At 44.7% G+C, this 16,794-nt stretch overlaps 1 protein-coding gene across 1 annotated transcript in view; it reads right to left on the bottom strand.

Annotated features, from left to right (window-relative positions):
- Positions 1-16,794, bottom strand: part of PAPPA2 (pappalysin 2) — a gene marked incomplete at both ends in the record, with an annotated part of 219,983 nt that overhangs the window by 92,462 nt on the left and 110,727 nt on the right. Inside the window, 4 exons of the mRNA XM_081113216.1 lie at positions 2,606-2,752; positions 5,407-5,600; positions 9,279-9,370; positions 15,529-15,657. Of these exons, the coding sequence (XP_080969342.1) occupies positions 2,606-2,752; positions 5,407-5,600; positions 9,279-9,370; positions 15,529-15,657 (562 nt within the window). The remainder of the gene's footprint in view (positions 1-2,605; positions 2,753-5,406; positions 5,601-9,278; positions 9,371-15,528; positions 15,658-16,794) is intronic.

Here is a 16,794-nt window from a genome sequence, read left to right as displayed (position 1 = left end):
AATATTCATAAGCCTCTGATGGGAGTACAACTACTGTGAAAAAAATAAGTGGGATTATCTACTGAAGCTGGTCAATTGCCTAACTATGATCTAGCAGTTCTAAATATACTCAACTAGTTCTATACATTCACCACAAGTAGTGTACAGAAAGTTTATGGCAGAACTATCTACACTAATAAAAGAGAAACATGCAAATTGGTGTCACTCCGCTATCCTTCCCATTGGCTAATCAGGGTGATATGCAAATTAACTGCCAGCCAAGATGGCAGGCGGCAGCCAGGCAGCTTGAAGCGAACATGAGGATTGCTTGCTTCAGTGACAGAGGACTCCAACGTTCCCCGCCTGCTGCTGCCGGCTTCTGAGCTTGCAGTTTGAAACATTGTTACAAATATAGAAGCTAAACAAAACCCCAGAAACCTGCTTTCAGCCAGCCGGGATCTCAGAGCTGGAGTTGAAACAGTGTTTCGATTATAGAACCCAAACAAACCAGATACCTGCTTTCAGCAGACATGGCCTAAGAGCCGGAGCCAAGCCTCAGAGCTAAAGCTGGCCCAGAATAAAAAAAAAAGAAAAAGAAAAAAAGGAGCGGTTGGGAGCTTCAGTCACCCGCCAGCCTGAAAACAGCCCTCAGCCCCTCATCCAGGCTGGCCAGGCACCCCAGTGGGGACCCCCACCCTGAAGGGTGTGTGACCAGCTGCAAACAGCCATCATCCCCTCATCCAGGCTGGCCAGGCACCCCCGTGGGGACCCCCACCCTGATCCAGGACACCCTTCTGGGCAAACCAGCCGGCCCCCACCCGTGCACCAGGCCTCTATCCTATATAGTAAAAGGGTAATATGCCTCCCAGCACCGGGATCAGCATGACAGGGGGCAGCGCCCAAACCCCCTGATCGCCCTGCGGCTCTGTGTGTGACAAGAGGTGGGGCCACAACCTCCCTATCCGCCCTGCTCTGTTCGTGACAGGGGAAGGCACCCCAACCCCCTGATCAGCCCTGCTCTCTGCCTGATAGGGGGGAGCTCCCCAACCCCCTGATTGCCCTGTGGCTCTGTGTGTGACAGGGTGCGGCGCCCCAACCGCCCCCCACGGGCCCTGCTCTGTGGGTGACAGGGGGTGGCACCGCAACCTCCCCATCGACCCTGCCTTGAGTGTGACAGGGGACGGTGCCCCAACCCCTCAATCGGCCCTACCCTGAGCGTGACTGGGGGTGGCATCGCAACCTCCCGATCCACCCTGCTCTGTGCATGACAGGGGGCGGCGCCCCAACTCCCCAATCGGCCCTGCTCTGAGCCCGACCAGGGGCTGCACCTAGGGATTGGGCCTGCCCTCTGCCACCCGGGAGCAGGCCTAAGCCAGCAGGTCGTTATCTCCCGAGGGGTCCCAGACTGCGAGAGGGCACAGGCTGGGCTGAGGGACCCCCTCTTCCCCCGAGTGCACAAATTTTTGTGCACCAGGCCTCTAGTCTATATATATAAAAGCCCAGTGACTGTTATGGTGGAATGACCAGAACGACTGGTAGCTATGATGCACTCAATGCAGGAGTTGCCCTCTGGTGGTCAGTGCGCTCCCACAGTGAGAGTGCCACTAAGCCAGAAGCTGGGCTTACGGCTGGCAAGTGCAGCAGTGGTGGCAGGAGCCTCTGCCACCTCTGCGCCAGCACTAAGGACCCCTCGGGGGATGTCTGACTGCTGGCTTAGGCAGATATCCCCTGAGGGGTCTCATACTGCAAGAGGGCGCAGGCCGGGCTGAGGGACATCCCCCCTCCAGTGCACAAATGTCATGCACTGGGCCTCTAGTTTGTAATATAATAGAGAAAAACTAAAAACAATCCACATGCTCATCAATATGGATAAAGTGTGATGTATCTCTGCACTGGAATGTGACATTGTAATGATGAAAGTACATACTATAAAGGTTCTTACAAGAAGTTTAAAACCAGACAAAACTAACCTATGGTGCTAAAAGTACAAATAGTAAAAATCTCTGTGGCATAATAACTGAGGAGAATGACAGAACCTTTTGCAGGTGATGTTAATGTTCTGTTTCATTTTTTTTAATATATTTTATTGATTTTTTTACAGAGAGGAAGGGAGAGGGATAGAGAGTTAGAAACATTGATGAGAGAAAACATTGATCAACTGCCTCCTGCACACTCCCTACTGGGGATGTGCCCACAACCAAGGTACATGCCCTTGACCGGAATCGAACCTGGGACCCTCAAGTCCACAGGCTGACGCTCTATCCACTGAGCCAAACCGGTTAGGGCTAATGTTCTGTTTCTTGATCTGTGTGGTGGTTAGAGTGTATACTTTGCAAAAATTCACTCATCTGTGCATTTCTGATCTTGGCACTTACCTGTATGTCACACTTCAATAAACTACTTAAAAAGAAGCAAAAATTTCAAAAAGAGGTGAAAACAAATCCAAAATGTAAACACACTGAGATGACAAAAGGAAATATTCTGACAAGCCATTCCAATGAATCATGTTTAAACACATACATACACATATGTGCACACATGTATGCATACATGTGTATAAACACATGCACAATCTATCTGCAGCTTTCATAAGCAAAACACACACACACACATATGAGCCACTTACTTTGAGCCAAACCTCATCCTCTCTCTCCAGGCTACCTTCTAGCTGCTCACTGCCTTCCTCCCGAGATCTGTTTCCACTGGGGACACAGGGAAGCCAGCCAGGAAGGGGACGGTGGTCCGGTAAATCTGGATGGTAGGATGTGCAAATCTGAAATGCAATTTCAACCAAAAATTAAATGTGGAGGATGAGAGATTAGACAAGGAAACTCTCCAGCTCAAAGCCAAAGTTTTCCTCTTTCTCTGAGTGTCTAATAGTTGCATTATTGGCAGAACACTTTTCTCAGTGTAGACCAGTGGTTCTCAACCATGGCTGCACATTAGAATCACCTGGGAATCTAATGAGGGCCAGAAATCAGGATTTTAAAAAGATTCCCATGTGAATCTAATGTGCAGCCAAGGTTGAGAACCACTGGTGTAGAGCAGGGGTCCTCAAACTTTTTAAACAGGGGAACAGTTCACTGTCCCTCAGATGGTTGGAGGGCCGGACTATAGTTTAAAAAAAAACTATGAACAAATTCCTATGCACATTGCACATATCTTATTTTGAAGTAAAAAAAACAAAAGGGGAACAAACACAATATTTGTATTTGCATGTGGCCCGCGGGCCGTAGTTTGAGGACCCCTGGTGTAGAGGAATGTCTCAGCCATCTCCATTAGCCTCCAGAGAGAACTTGCCTGGGTAGAAAAACACATGTGCCAACTCTCAGCCCACCATCAACCAGGGGATCTTGCCCCAAAATAGTCCTGGCACATTCAAGGCAACTGTTTCTGGAATTAACCAGGAAAGTCTGTCCAGGATGATGGTTAGATCTTTACCTTGCAGGACCTACTTGCTCCAGGAGAGAGGCTACTGAGTCAGGGAACTGCTGAGCATTCAGATGGGCAAAGGAGCCAGAGGTGAGAAACTTCTCCCACTTCACTTAGGGAAGACGGACTGCTAGACTAAAAGCCACTTTAGAAAACTGTCACTAACAGAATCTCCCAACTTTCCTGGCTTCCTGGGCACCAGAACTCTTGAGAAAAATGCCAGAATTGGGTTGAGGGAGTGTGGCCAACGTGGCTAATTGCCTATCCATATCCATTTCCCCTTACTTTTATGTTAACAAACTCCAGTTTTGTTTCAGGGGACAGTGTATCTCGCTATAAATGCTCATCTCCTCAGGGTCCCTTACAACTAAGAGTGATTAAGTGACCTGGATCTGACCAATAAGATGTTGGTGGAAGTCTACAGTGTTGAACTTCCAGGAAAGCTGCCATTTTCCCAATAAAAATAATAGATGCTAGCCTGCACTTACTTCCCTTCTTCCTGCTTGAAATGCCTACTTCATGCCTTGAAGAACAACAATCATTTTACCAGCAAAAGGAAGAAAGTTCCAAGCCAAGGATGCAAAGAACTAGACCCCAGGAGACATCTGGGTCTTTGACGAGTTTCCAGAACTGGAGCAGGAACCTTAGTTGGTCCCTCAATCTCCTGGGGATGTCTCCACAAGTCTAAAATCCAGGGATTTCACCCTGGCCTAAAATACTTAGAGCATTAAATCTCACTTCTCTGGAAAGGAATGTATTACCCATTGTTATAATGAATCGAAGAGTTTATTTGGCAACAGACACACCTGAAATAATAGCTAACAGCCAAGCTCTTAATCTGCTTTTCAATATTCAACTATAATTCATAGAAGTCAATATTTAGAGTCCTCAGAGGTTCTCCTATTTATTTAGCTGGATATTCTAAAAAAAAAAAATGTACACAAAAGATTTGCTCTTAGTACTAACTCCAGAGTTTCTTCAATAATAAGAATTCTTTTTTTTTTAATATATTTTTTATTGATTCTTTACAGAGAGGAAAGAAGAGGGATAGAGAGTCAGAAACATCGATGAGAGAGAAACATCGATCAGCTGCCTCCTGCACACTCCCCACAGGGGATGTACCCGCAACCAAGGTACATGCCCTTGACCAGAATCGAACCTGGGACCCCTGAGTTCACAGGCCGACGCTCTATCCACTGAGCCAAACCAGCCAGGCAATAAGAATTCTTTAAATCAAATTATACTTTGCTCTTTAACATATATTTTATTTTTTAATATATTTTTATTGATTTTAGAGAGGCAGGGAGAGGGAAAGAGAGAGAGAGAATCAATGATGAAAGAGAATATTTATTAGCTGCCTCCTGCACGCCCCCTTACTGGGGATTGAGCTGCAACCCCGCAACCTGGGCATGTGCCCTTGAACTGAATTGAACCCGGGATCCTTGAGTTCACAGGTTGATGTTCTACGCACTGAGGCAAACCAGTTAGGGCTTTAATATATACTTTTAAAATTTTATTTGATCTTTGTAGTAAATCATTGAGTTGAATGCAAAACAATTAATATACCCATTTTATGTATGAGAAAACTGGGGCACAGAGAGGTTAAGTGACTTTTCAAACGTCACATAGTAATAGTAATAGTTATACTGGTGGATCTGGTAGTGTAATCCAAGCACTCAGACTCTTTCCTGCTGCTGCTTCTTCTTTTAAAATAAATTCTCCCAAACACAAAGCCCAAGTGTAATTTCTAATATGTGTACTTCTAAGGTTAATTTTAAGTTGGTTTTGTATACCTGGAAGCAAACCACTGCATAGTCAAATGAAAACTGACGAGAGTTCCTGGGGGAGGGAGGGGGAGATTTGATTGCCAGTCTAAGCTTTTCTAGACTAGCTAATCTTATTCTTAGTTCAGTAAGGACCAAATGTGATGCCAAAGTCAGGAGAAAAATCTCAGTTCACAATTTTGTCAGACTTGACTCTTCTGGCTTCACTTACAGTGAAATGAGGTTCTCCTGTTACCAAGGAAACAGGACACTTGTTCTTGTCTTCATAAGCAGAGTAAGCATGGGTAGCCCACTGATCCAGGTATCCGCTGGGAGTGTAGAGGCCACAGTCTATGAGGCTGGTTTCCTTCTCAAAAGGTTCACATATCCCATCTCCCTCAAAGACATAGCACAGGCTTGGCTCTCCTGCCAAAGAATATCACATGACATTTGAAAATGTGTTTTTATATATGTCATGTAAAAATACATTTTTTCGCCAACCCATTAGAGAATCCCATAGGTGACAGTCTAAATGCCCACCCCAAACATGCAGACCACACACACACACACACACACACACACACACACACCCTTAAAGAAGCAGAATTCTTTTCCATTGGGAAAGTGGTAGAATCCACCTATATAATAAAGGTATAGAAAGGGGTGGGATTGGGGGAGAAGAAACAGGGAGGAAAAATAGTGGCTGTGTGCTGGATGAAGAAATAAATTTTAAGGAACAGCTGAGCAAGATATTTAGGGGAACCTGGTGATATTAGAAAAGTGGATAAAAGAAGGAAGAGAATTTAAATAAATTATATGATGTTTTAGGTATTTGGGTCCCTTTCATAGTTTTTGAAATATTAAAGCATTTGAGGGATTGGTTCTCAATTACTTTTCACTGCTGAATTGTGCATTTTTAACTCACTATGCAACTGATCTGAAATTGGACAATTTGGGCTTCAGGTTTACAAGGGTTACTACCTATTGTTTCTTTTAGTATCACAGCAACCATGTGAGGTATGTGTTTTCTGTTGTTTTCATAAATAAGAAACCTGAGTCTCAATGATTTTAAGTAATTTGTCAAAGTCCCTTGATTCATAAGCCATAGAGCTTGGATTTGAGCCAAGCTTACATGATGGGGGTAATGAGTTCCCATTACTTCACCCTGCCTCAAGCTCAGACAGGACTGTCCCATACTCGCTCATAAGATAACTCTAAGTCAGTGGTCGGCAAACTGCGGCTAGGCAAACAGCAGCTCGCGAGCCACATGCGGCTCTTTGGACCCTTGAGTGTGGCTCTTCCACAAAATACCAGCTCGTCCACAAAATACCAACTTCTGCGCATGGGCCACGAATCGTACTGTACGTGCGCGCCTGCACGTGGTATTTTGTGGAAGAGCCACACTCAAGGGGCCAAAGAGCCGCATGTGGCTCTCGAGCTGCGGTTTGCCGACCACGGCTCTAAGTGAATAGTACTTAGCTATTGCTCTGTAAACTAGCTTCAAATGTAGAAAAATGAGATGCAGTCATAAGGCTATTTATTAAGTTCTACTGCTTTTTCTACCAAAATGTGGGGCAATTATTATTAGCAGCACAATTCTAATTTTGCACTTCTACTTTAACTGCACATGAAAACAAAATCACGATTCAAACTAAAGCAACCCATAGGTACACATTCAATACATTATTACTGAAATGTACTGTTACTATATCAGTCATTTTAATTCTTCACAGCAATACCACAAGGCTTTTCCAGTAATTTTCATGGCTCACTAACATGTTTATTAATCATTTTTCCTTAATAACTTATTCAAATCTAAGATCCTTCTGTGGTAAATTGAGCTTTACTTGCCAGGAATAAGCCACTGTTCCAAGGACTTGGTTCTAAACCTATTTGGGGCTTTAAATTCCTGCATTTAATTAAGCCTAGGGCCTGTTCAAATCACTCCCCAAAGCCAATATATGTGTATTTGGAATGACTTCCCCATGATGATTCTCTCTCTCCCTCTCATTAATAGATACATATACATACATATTTATGAACATAAATGTATATATTTTAGACATAAGTTCATATATGTATATCTTTTATAATGTATATATTGTTTATAATATATATATTTGTTTTATTTTTCTACTTATTAACCAGTGACTGTTTCTTCTTGCTTCTCTACATTTTTTTATCACGTACTTAAAATTTTTGCCTCTGTCTTTTTCAAATCCACCTAAAAAATAACAGACACTTTTAAAACACATTTCACAATAATTTATTCAAACCTAATCTCCGGCGAAATAATGAAATAGAACTATATGCTTAGTCTACTAGAAATGTATTACTCACAGAAACAGATGTCTGACTGTGGAATATATCATGTTTAACTTCACCCTGTAAAAGTTAGGTGTAGTCTTACTGGAGTTAGAGACTCAGGAAATATGAGGCAAACTTAAAGGGATCAGATGTGATAGCAATCAAGTGAGGTTGGTTCTGAAGTCAAATGAGATTTGAGCTGCACTGGAGAAGGCACAGTGTTTTGGGAGCAGGGAGGAGAGAGAGAGACTTATTGTGTGTGTTCAATATAAGCCCTCTATGTGTGACAAAAAGAGATGATGCAAACAGAGGTGGGATTAACAAATAGTTGTGTACACAAGGGGGCAGGTAGTGGGTTCGGCATATTCTGCACATCCAGGCCACATCTGGAGTCTTGAGTTCCTTTCTGGGCATTGACCACATGACGCATGCCAGGTCAGGGTAAATGGGGAAGCGTCTGGAAACCTAAGCACCTGATGAGGCATTTGGATTGGAAAGGAAAATAATAGGGAGGCATTTCTGAATGGTAGTCAAATCAAACCGTGTAGGGGGAATGATCCTCTGCAGTTTCGCAGCAAGAAGAAAGCACCGGACTAGTATTAGGAAAGCTGTGTCCTGGGCCTGGGTCTGCAGGGACCTTGCTATAATGCTATGAATGAGTGGCTGAAATGCTCCCAGCCTCAGTTTCCAAACCAAGGAGAGGAGAATTTGACGGCAGATAAAGCCATTTTTAAATAGAACAGTATATTTCAAGGTGCACTATTCACTGCTAGAAGTGTGTAATAAGACCTACATACAGGGGCCCATCTCTCAGGAGCTGTAGAAGGAAGCTGGATGCACGTCACCACTGGCCTGTATACAGGCAGGGAGCAGGGTGTCTCTAGGCTCATATACTTGTTGGATGGATGGAAGACTACTAAGATCCTATAATTTTACGACTCTGTTCTAGAGAGCAGGGGCATTTGTGTGTTCTGTACAGTACTTAACACCTTAATAAATTCTACATAATTATAATAATAGCCTACTTTATCTTGAAATTTAGGGACATGAAAATACTTTTAAATGCACTATTTATTTAAATAACTTTGCTCAGTGGTTATGCCCACAGAATCACACAATGTATGCAGATGGGAATGGGAAGACAGTCTACTTCTAAGAAGCCTGCTGATGACAGTTTTTATCAGAATTGGGAAAAGTGTGCTCGGTGGCCTCTCTGAGTGGCAGGAGTCTACAGTCAAAGCCACCTCATTCTAACTCATTACCAGTGATTCTCCAAGATTAAGAAATGTTATGGCCCGCAGTCATGCTTCATGATCTTATCTGTGAAACACAGCACTCCCTTTGGCTTAGAATGATCCCTTACCTTTTTTTTCTGTAGAATCCATAATGATTGGGCCACTTTGCTGACATTGATATTAGACATGAGGATCCAGGAGAAATCCTTGACAACATTAATCTAGGGGGCAGTATAACCTAGTGGTTTAACATGCAGATGCTAGAGCCACACCTCCTTGGCTCAAATTCTGACGTCACCATCTCTAGTTATATAAGAGAAAGCAAGATACCTAAGGTCCCTAGTCCTCGGTTTAATGACCTTGTACTTAGAGTAGGGATTAAATGAGATAATGTATGTGAAACAATTAGTGCCTGGCACACAACAGACCCATCAAATGTCATTGTCATTATTATCATCATCACTAAGCTGTACGGTACAGGATGTCACGAGTTCACAAAAATAAGACATGAGGATACCTCTAAACCTAGGACATGAGCCTGCACAGGTGTTCCTAAACTCACCTGCACAGTTGAAGCCTTCCTCAAGGTTGCATGTCCTTGAGCAGCCGTCTCCGCTCAGAAGATCTCCATCGTCACACTCTTCCCCCAGGTTCCTAAAAATAAAAACAGACATACACATAGAAAATGGTTTCTCTTTCTTACTACCATCATTTTAACTTCTTTTGTATATTGAAAAGTACATGTATGAATGATTCCACCTATACATAGAAAATAAAGAACAAAATAAATGAACAAAACAGAAGAAGACTCATAGATAAAAAAAACAGAATGAGGGGAGGGGTGTTGGAGGCTGAGTAAAAAAGGGGGAGGTATTAAGAGTACAAATTAGGCCCTAGCCGGTTTGGCTCAGTAGATAGAGCGTTGGCCTACAGACTGAAGGGTCCCGGGTTTGATTCCGGCCAAGGGAACATGCCTGGGTTGTGGGCTCGATCCCCAGTAGGGGGTATGCAGGAGGCAGCCAATCAATAATTCTCTCTCATCGTTGATGTTTTTATCTCTCTCTCACTCTCCCTTCCTCTCTGAAATCAATAAAGAAATATATTTTTTAAATAAAGAATACAAATTGGTAGTTACAAAATAGTCAAAGGGATGCAAAGTACAGCGTAGGGAATATAGTCAATAATATTGTAATGACAATGTATAGTGCCAGGTGGGTACTAAAAATATCAGGGGGGAGGGACACTTTGTAAGTTAAATAATTGTCTGACTATGAAACTTACATAAAATAATATTGAATATCGACTGTAACTGAAAATTTTAAAAACTGCAAGCTGGAAAAAAGTGGGAGCTAGGAGAATGCTTTCACACACACACACATACACATTAAGTATAGAATTACAGAATTAAGCAATGACAGTTGATTGTAATGTCCAGTGGGAATTCCTCTAATGCAAAGTAGCTCATGGCTCAGAAACATCTAGAAGACCCATGAGGGTCCTAATGGTGTTTCTAGTAAGTTGTCTTGAGCTAGAAAATGCCAACCAGCCTGTTATGAATGCAATCTGAGAAGTAGTGGATTTGGTGAGGAGGAAACTGCTTGTGATGGGTGGGTCCGTTTTCTGTTCTTTTTTTTTTTTTTTTAAATATATTTTATTGATTTTTTACAGAGAGGAAGGGAGAGAGATAGAGAGTTAGAAACATCGATGAGAGAGAAACATCGATCAGCTGCCTCCTGCACATCTCCTACTGGGGATATGCCCGCAACCCAGGTACATGCCCTTGACCGGAATCGAATCTGGGACCTTTCAGTCCGCAGGCCGATGCTCTATCCACTGAGCCAAACCAGTTTCGGCTATTTTCTGTTCTTTTTATCTATTTCTTTGTTTTCACTGTTTTGTTCCATCTATATGCAGTTGTGTTAGAGTTAGGATTTTCTAAGAGTGAAGTCTGTCTATATACCAAGGGACACAGCAGCCAATTGCGGCCTTCCCTCAGTCCAGGCATCTCTAAGGCTGTCTTGCTCCCTATTACCACTTTGTGGCAGCTAACATGTATTGCAGGGCAGAAACATACAGAATGGGGCAAAAGTAGGTTTACAGATGTTCCTATCTACACTAATAAAAGAGAAACATGGTAATTGGCATACGACTGCTACCCTTTTCATTGGCTAATCAGCGAGATATGTAAATTAACTGTCAGCCAAGATGGCGGCCGGCAGCCAGGCAGCTTGAAACTCACATGAGGCTTGCTTGCCTCAGTGATGGAGGAAACCAACGTTCCCCGCCTGCGGCTGCAGGCCTCTGAGCAGGCAGTTTAAGAAACATTGTAACAAATACCGCCAGACTTCAGCCAGCAGATTCACAACATTGTAAGCAAAGGCCAGAAACCTACTTTCAGCAGTGGAGGCCTAAGAGCTGGAGCCAAGCCTCAAGGTAAAGCTGGCCCAGAATAAAAAAAGAAAAGAAAGAAAAAAAGGAGCGGTTGGGAACTTCAGTCAGTCCCAGCCTGAAAACAGCCCTCAGCCCCTCACCCAGACTGGCCAGGCACCCCAGTGGGGACCCCCACCCTGATCCAGGACACCCTTCAGGGCAAACCAGCCGGCCCCACCCATGCACCAGGCCTCTACCCTATATAGTAAAAAGGTAATATGCCTCCCGGCACCGGGATCAGCGTGACAGGGGGCAGCGCCCAAACCCCCTGATCGCCCTGCGGCTCTATGTGTGACAGGGGGCGGGGCCCCAACCCCCTGAGCAGCCCTGCTCTGTGCCTGATAGGGGGGAGCTCCCCAACCCCCCCCTCCCCACGGGCCCTGCTCTGTGTGTGATGGGGTAGAGCCATAACCTCCCCATCGGCCCTGCCCTGAGTATGAGAGTGGCAGCGCCCCAACCCCCTGATGGGCCCTGCTCTGTGTGTGACGGGGGCAGCGCCCCAACCCCGATTGGCCCTGCTCTGTGCATGACAGGGGGTGGCGCCGCAACCTCCCCATCGACCCTGCCTTGAGTGTGACAGGGGACAGTGCCCCAACTCCCCCAATTGGCCCTACCCTGAGCGTGACTGGGGGTGGCATCACAACCTCCCAATCTGCCCTGCTCTGTGCATGACTGGGCGGCGCCCCAACTCCCCAATCGGCCCTGCTCTGAGCCCGACCAGGGGCTGCACCTAGGGATTGGGCCTGCCCTCTGCCACCCGGGAGCAGGCCTAAGCCAGCAGGGCGTTATCTCCTGAGGGGTCCCAGACTGCAAGAGGGCCCAGGCCGGGCTGAGGGACCCCCCCTCCCTGCCGAGTGCACAAATTTTTGTGCACCAGGCCTCTAGTCCTATATAATAAAAGCCTAATATGCAAATTGTCCCCTCAGGCAGTCGTTTGACCAAGAGTTCGACTGCTCACTATGATGTGCGCTGACCTCCAGGGGGCAGTGTGGAACATGGCAAGCGTCCACAATGTGCTGCGACCTCTTGCCAGCTACCTGGGGGCAGTGGTGATGGGGACAGAGGTGCAGTGAGAATGCCAGGTGTCTGCCAAGCTTGCTCTCACTCCCCCTCCTACCCTGCCCCTGATGCCAGGGCTCATGAGCAGGGAAGCGCGCCCCCCCCCCAACCCCCACGCTCAGGTGCTGGGTGCCCATGAGGAGCCCACCCCACACCTGCGTGACCTCTTCCAGGTGAGCTGGGCTACAGCCACTGGGACCACAGGGGCCCACACTGCGCCCTGGCCCATGGCGTCTGGCTGTGCTCACTGCATCTCCGCGCGAGGACTCAGGTGCCATGACTCAGGAGGAGCGGGATGCATGGGGGCTTGGGGGCCCAGGTGCTGCCCAGGGCCCAGAGGTTAGTTGGGACCTGCCCTTCCATGCCAGACACTCGCACTTTGATGACTGGCCAGGCCTAGGGACCACACCCATGCACAAATTTCATACACTGGGCCTCTAGTGAAAAATAATACAAAAATAAATAACAATAAAAGAATAAATTGTTTTTTGCATACTAACAAGTGTAAACTAACTTTTGCCCCACCCTGTACTGGGAGAAGAAAAATATCATTTTTGTTTTGAACCTCAAAAGCTAATACAATGAGCAACTAAATTTGGATTGAGATGGGGGAGTTAGGTTAGAGTGAGGGGTACATGAAGCATGTTATGGGAACAAAATAGATAAACTTTGGTTAAAGCCACTTTGAAAGAACCAAGATTCAGCTGTTGTAAAATGGACTGAGGGTTTCCATTGTTTCTCCTTGACTTTTTATCATGTCAAAAATGGACACACATTTTAACTCAGTAGGCAAAGGGTTTTGGAATGTTCAAGTTTTTCAGACCCAATTCATCACTAATAGCTACAACTATTGTTTAAAGTATACCTCCTCACAGTGATGGAATGAAGATTAAGTAATTAGACATGAAAATGCTTTGAAATAAATTAAAAATATGATATAAATGCAATTGTACAGTAATCATATTTTAAATGATAAGGTGTAAATGGAGAAAAGATAGGTGATATATAAAAATAACATAATTAAGGAAATTAAGGAAACTTCAAGTTCATTTTCATCTTGAAGATACTCTAAACAATATAAGCATACTGTATATCATCTCATGTACTGCTGCCTAATAGAAATATAATGAGACCCATATTACATATACTTTTCAATTTTCTAGAAGTGACATTAAAAAGTAAAATGAAACAGGTAAAATTAGTTTGAACTATATTTCATCTAGTCCAATATATCCAAAATATGGCATTATCAATAATTAAAAAATTATTACTAAGGTACGTTACATTATTTCTTTGAATTCTAGGTCTTTGAAATCTGATGTCTATTTTTCACTTACAATACATCTCAATTCAAACACCTAATCTGTCTTCAGATTTCTTAAAATCTATAGTTAAAACGGTAGATCCACCTACCCAAATTGCTCCAGAGAAATTTAAAGTTTTTTAAATAACTGAATCAAGTTTTGTTTTTTTGAACTGACTTCAAATAACTTAACATTAAATGAAATTCCGTTTCTTAGTTATGACTGCCACATTTCAAAGGCTCAGCAGTCACTCTGGCTAGTGGCTCCCATACTGGGCAATTGGTAGGCCCTCTACAGCCTTTGTCTTGGTAGTCTTATTGATCAGTGGTTCCCAAAATGACAACTTCCAGCTTTTAATTAAAAAACTTACTTAAACTAGAGTCTGAGCATGACTTCTTGGGGACCTGTGATTCCCTCAGAATGAATTTCTCGAGTTAAAAGGTAGATTAAATAATTTGCAATGGCTCCCTCTTGTTTTATGTGTAATTGGGAACCTCCAGCTGAGACAAAGCAGCAATTCAGAGACATCTTCCTGCTGGATGGCAGAACTAAGTGAGACTCTTTACAAGACGGAATATAACGGGAGCTTAAAGGTACATTTTAATCAGGAGCCATGGGAGGCCCAGTAGCCAGGCAGGCACTGCCTCAGGTGAAGCTGCTTCAAGGCACAGGAGAGAATGTGCAATACCAAGTCAGGAAGAGGGACCTTAACTCCTTTTGCCCAGATCCCCAGGCAGATGTGGCATCACGGGACCTCAAGTCAGCTGCCATCAGAGAACAGATGTAGGAGAGGCTACAACATAGGAAAGAGTGTTTTGTTCAAGGAGGGCTCCACCTGGGTAGCATTGGGGACCATGCACCCCAAACACCTCCATTGGTGGGCAGCGGACTTAAAAAGAGGCAGCCAGAGTGGGGAACACATCAGCCAGACTTATTCTGTGCACAGGCAAGGCTTCCGCAGGGAGAAATCAGATTGTGATGGGGAAGGGAGAGAGCAGGCAGCATGCAGAGACTGAGTGAAGCAAACATTGGCAGTAAACTAGTGAGGTTTGGGTATTCAAGTAACCTCAATCACCTCCATATATTACTGACGTCTGAGAGCATTTGGTGTTTATACTTTTATGAAAAGCAATAGGTTACACTAACACTTAAGGACCTTAGGAGACTGAGAAGATAAACAGTGTTTAGTAATTGCTAAACAATGGGTTGGGATCCCAAGAGAAGCTATGGAATTGCTTGCTATTAAGGCTTCATGATACAATATATTTTCACCTGGTCTAGGGAATTAAAAATAAACTAGGTTGTTAGCATGCAAAATCTAGGACAAATCACGGTCTCCTACTCCCAGCAGCTTGTGTACGTGGCAGGTGGTGTCAGAGGAGCATCCAGGACAGGTTGATATAGTGTGACCCCTGGGACATGGGAGTTTTCTGTGCTAAATTTGGGAAAGTCCCAGGCAAACTAAGTGATTAGTCTTCTAGGTTGATATTGAAAAAGGGCAGCAGATAAAGGAACATAGAATGTTAAGATACCAAAAGGGGAATTCCACCTTTATGTTGGTGATTTTATAGAATAGCTGCAAACTACATTGCATGAAGGTCTTCTAAGGGTCCAATAAGTGGCACTCAGAAAGCTCTACTGGCCTTCCTCAGATCACACCGCTAGTTCGGAGTGGCAGGCCACTGATCCACAAGTATCCTCACATCCTCTTGTAGCATCATTTGGCAAGTAACCTTCTTCCCTACAAATGCCTTCCCTGGACCACAGTTCTCTGAAACCTTAAAAGCCACCCACCCACCCCCTAGAATCAGCCTATCTCAGTATTGTGGGGTCAGATCTAAATAAAAGTGGGTCCCTCCTGAACTATGCAGGAATGTGAGTGACCTCACAATATCACTGCCAGGTCCCAGAGTACCCTGTCACTTTCTTTTCCAAAACAACTCCCACTGAAACTGGAGGTGGACCCTCCCGCTCAGAGCGGGGGCCCTGCTCTCACATTCCCATGCACACAGCACTCACCTGGCCACCTTCCCATCACCGCAGTAAGGAGCTCCATGAATGTGGATCAGAGGCGGCGAAGCTTCTCCCAGCTCTGCTCCTGCCACAGCTTGAACTTGGTACTGATACACCTCCCCAGGTGTAACCTCCCTATGGAAACGAATGGGCTGTGACTACCACATCCAGAATGTTTGCAGGAATTTAAAATAAATGTTATGGGGAGCATGAATGCTAAACACATGCCATATTTTCTGAAAGCAAAGACCAGGGCACGCAGTCTCCCACAGCAGCAGAATGTTTAAGACCATATTCATTTCGGTATTCCCAGTGCATCCCACATAGTGAGTATGCAGTAAATCAAGGCTGAATTAACACTGAACTAACAGTCACACAAAATCTAGGAGGGTGGTATATTTCCAGCGTATCTTTACCATGTTGAAAAGTAACACCAACTATTGAAAAGGCAGTGTATTTGCAAAGTAACCAAAGAAAGGGAAGATGAAACTTCAGAGTATGGGCTCAGCAAGGCCCTTCGTGGATTACAGGTTTTTTTGTTTGTTTGCTTGCTTTTGCCTCTTGAGAAAATTCTTGTCTTGGGTAGACTGAATCCATAGGGAATCCTCAGGAGAGCACTGTCTCCTAGGAGGCGAGGACACCTTCCATCATTTTGGGGATGCAAGAAACTCCATAATTAGAAATGTGTTCAATTACTCCCCACCTCTGAACCTGTCAAAATGCATACACTCCAGGTGTGGAGTTGTATCAGTTGCAGCATAGATGGAAGGAGTCTACCAGGCTCTCTTCAAAGTCCACGTGCACAGACAGGTGGACAGCGTGAGGGACAGGACATTTAGAAGGGGTAGGGGCTTGACTGGGAAACTGCTGGTTCCAGAAACAAAGTCTTCCTTCATCTTAATTTAGTACAGTGCCTGCCCTGGAAAACTACTGCCAGAGTCCAGGTGGGCTGGTGAGCTGTGAGTGCCTTCAGAGGCAGGATCTCAAAGGGTTGTTAGGACTCGCACATGTGGCCACTATGAATGTCCTGCCAGAACCTTCTCTTCACCACCAGGCTCTTCACCTCAACCACAAAGTATCACCCTCTAACTTGACGCTGCCACCACCAGACAAGAAATGTCATAGGGTTTCAAAAACACTGTTAAAAAACTCTGTACTGGCTTTTAGTTGACCTATATAATAAAAAGCTAATATGCAAATCCACCAAACAACTGAAGACCAGTTGCTATGATGCGCACTGACCACTAGGGGGCAGACGCTCAACACAGGAGC

This window comes from Myotis nattereri (assembly GCF_964212035.1).
Source record: "Myotis nattereri genome assembly, chromosome: 18".
Taxonomy (NCBI): Eukaryota; Metazoa; Chordata; class Mammalia; order Chiroptera; family Vespertilionidae; genus Myotis; species Myotis nattereri.
Note: the sequence above shows the minus strand (reverse complement) of the source record. Positions and strands in the feature narration are given on the sequence as shown.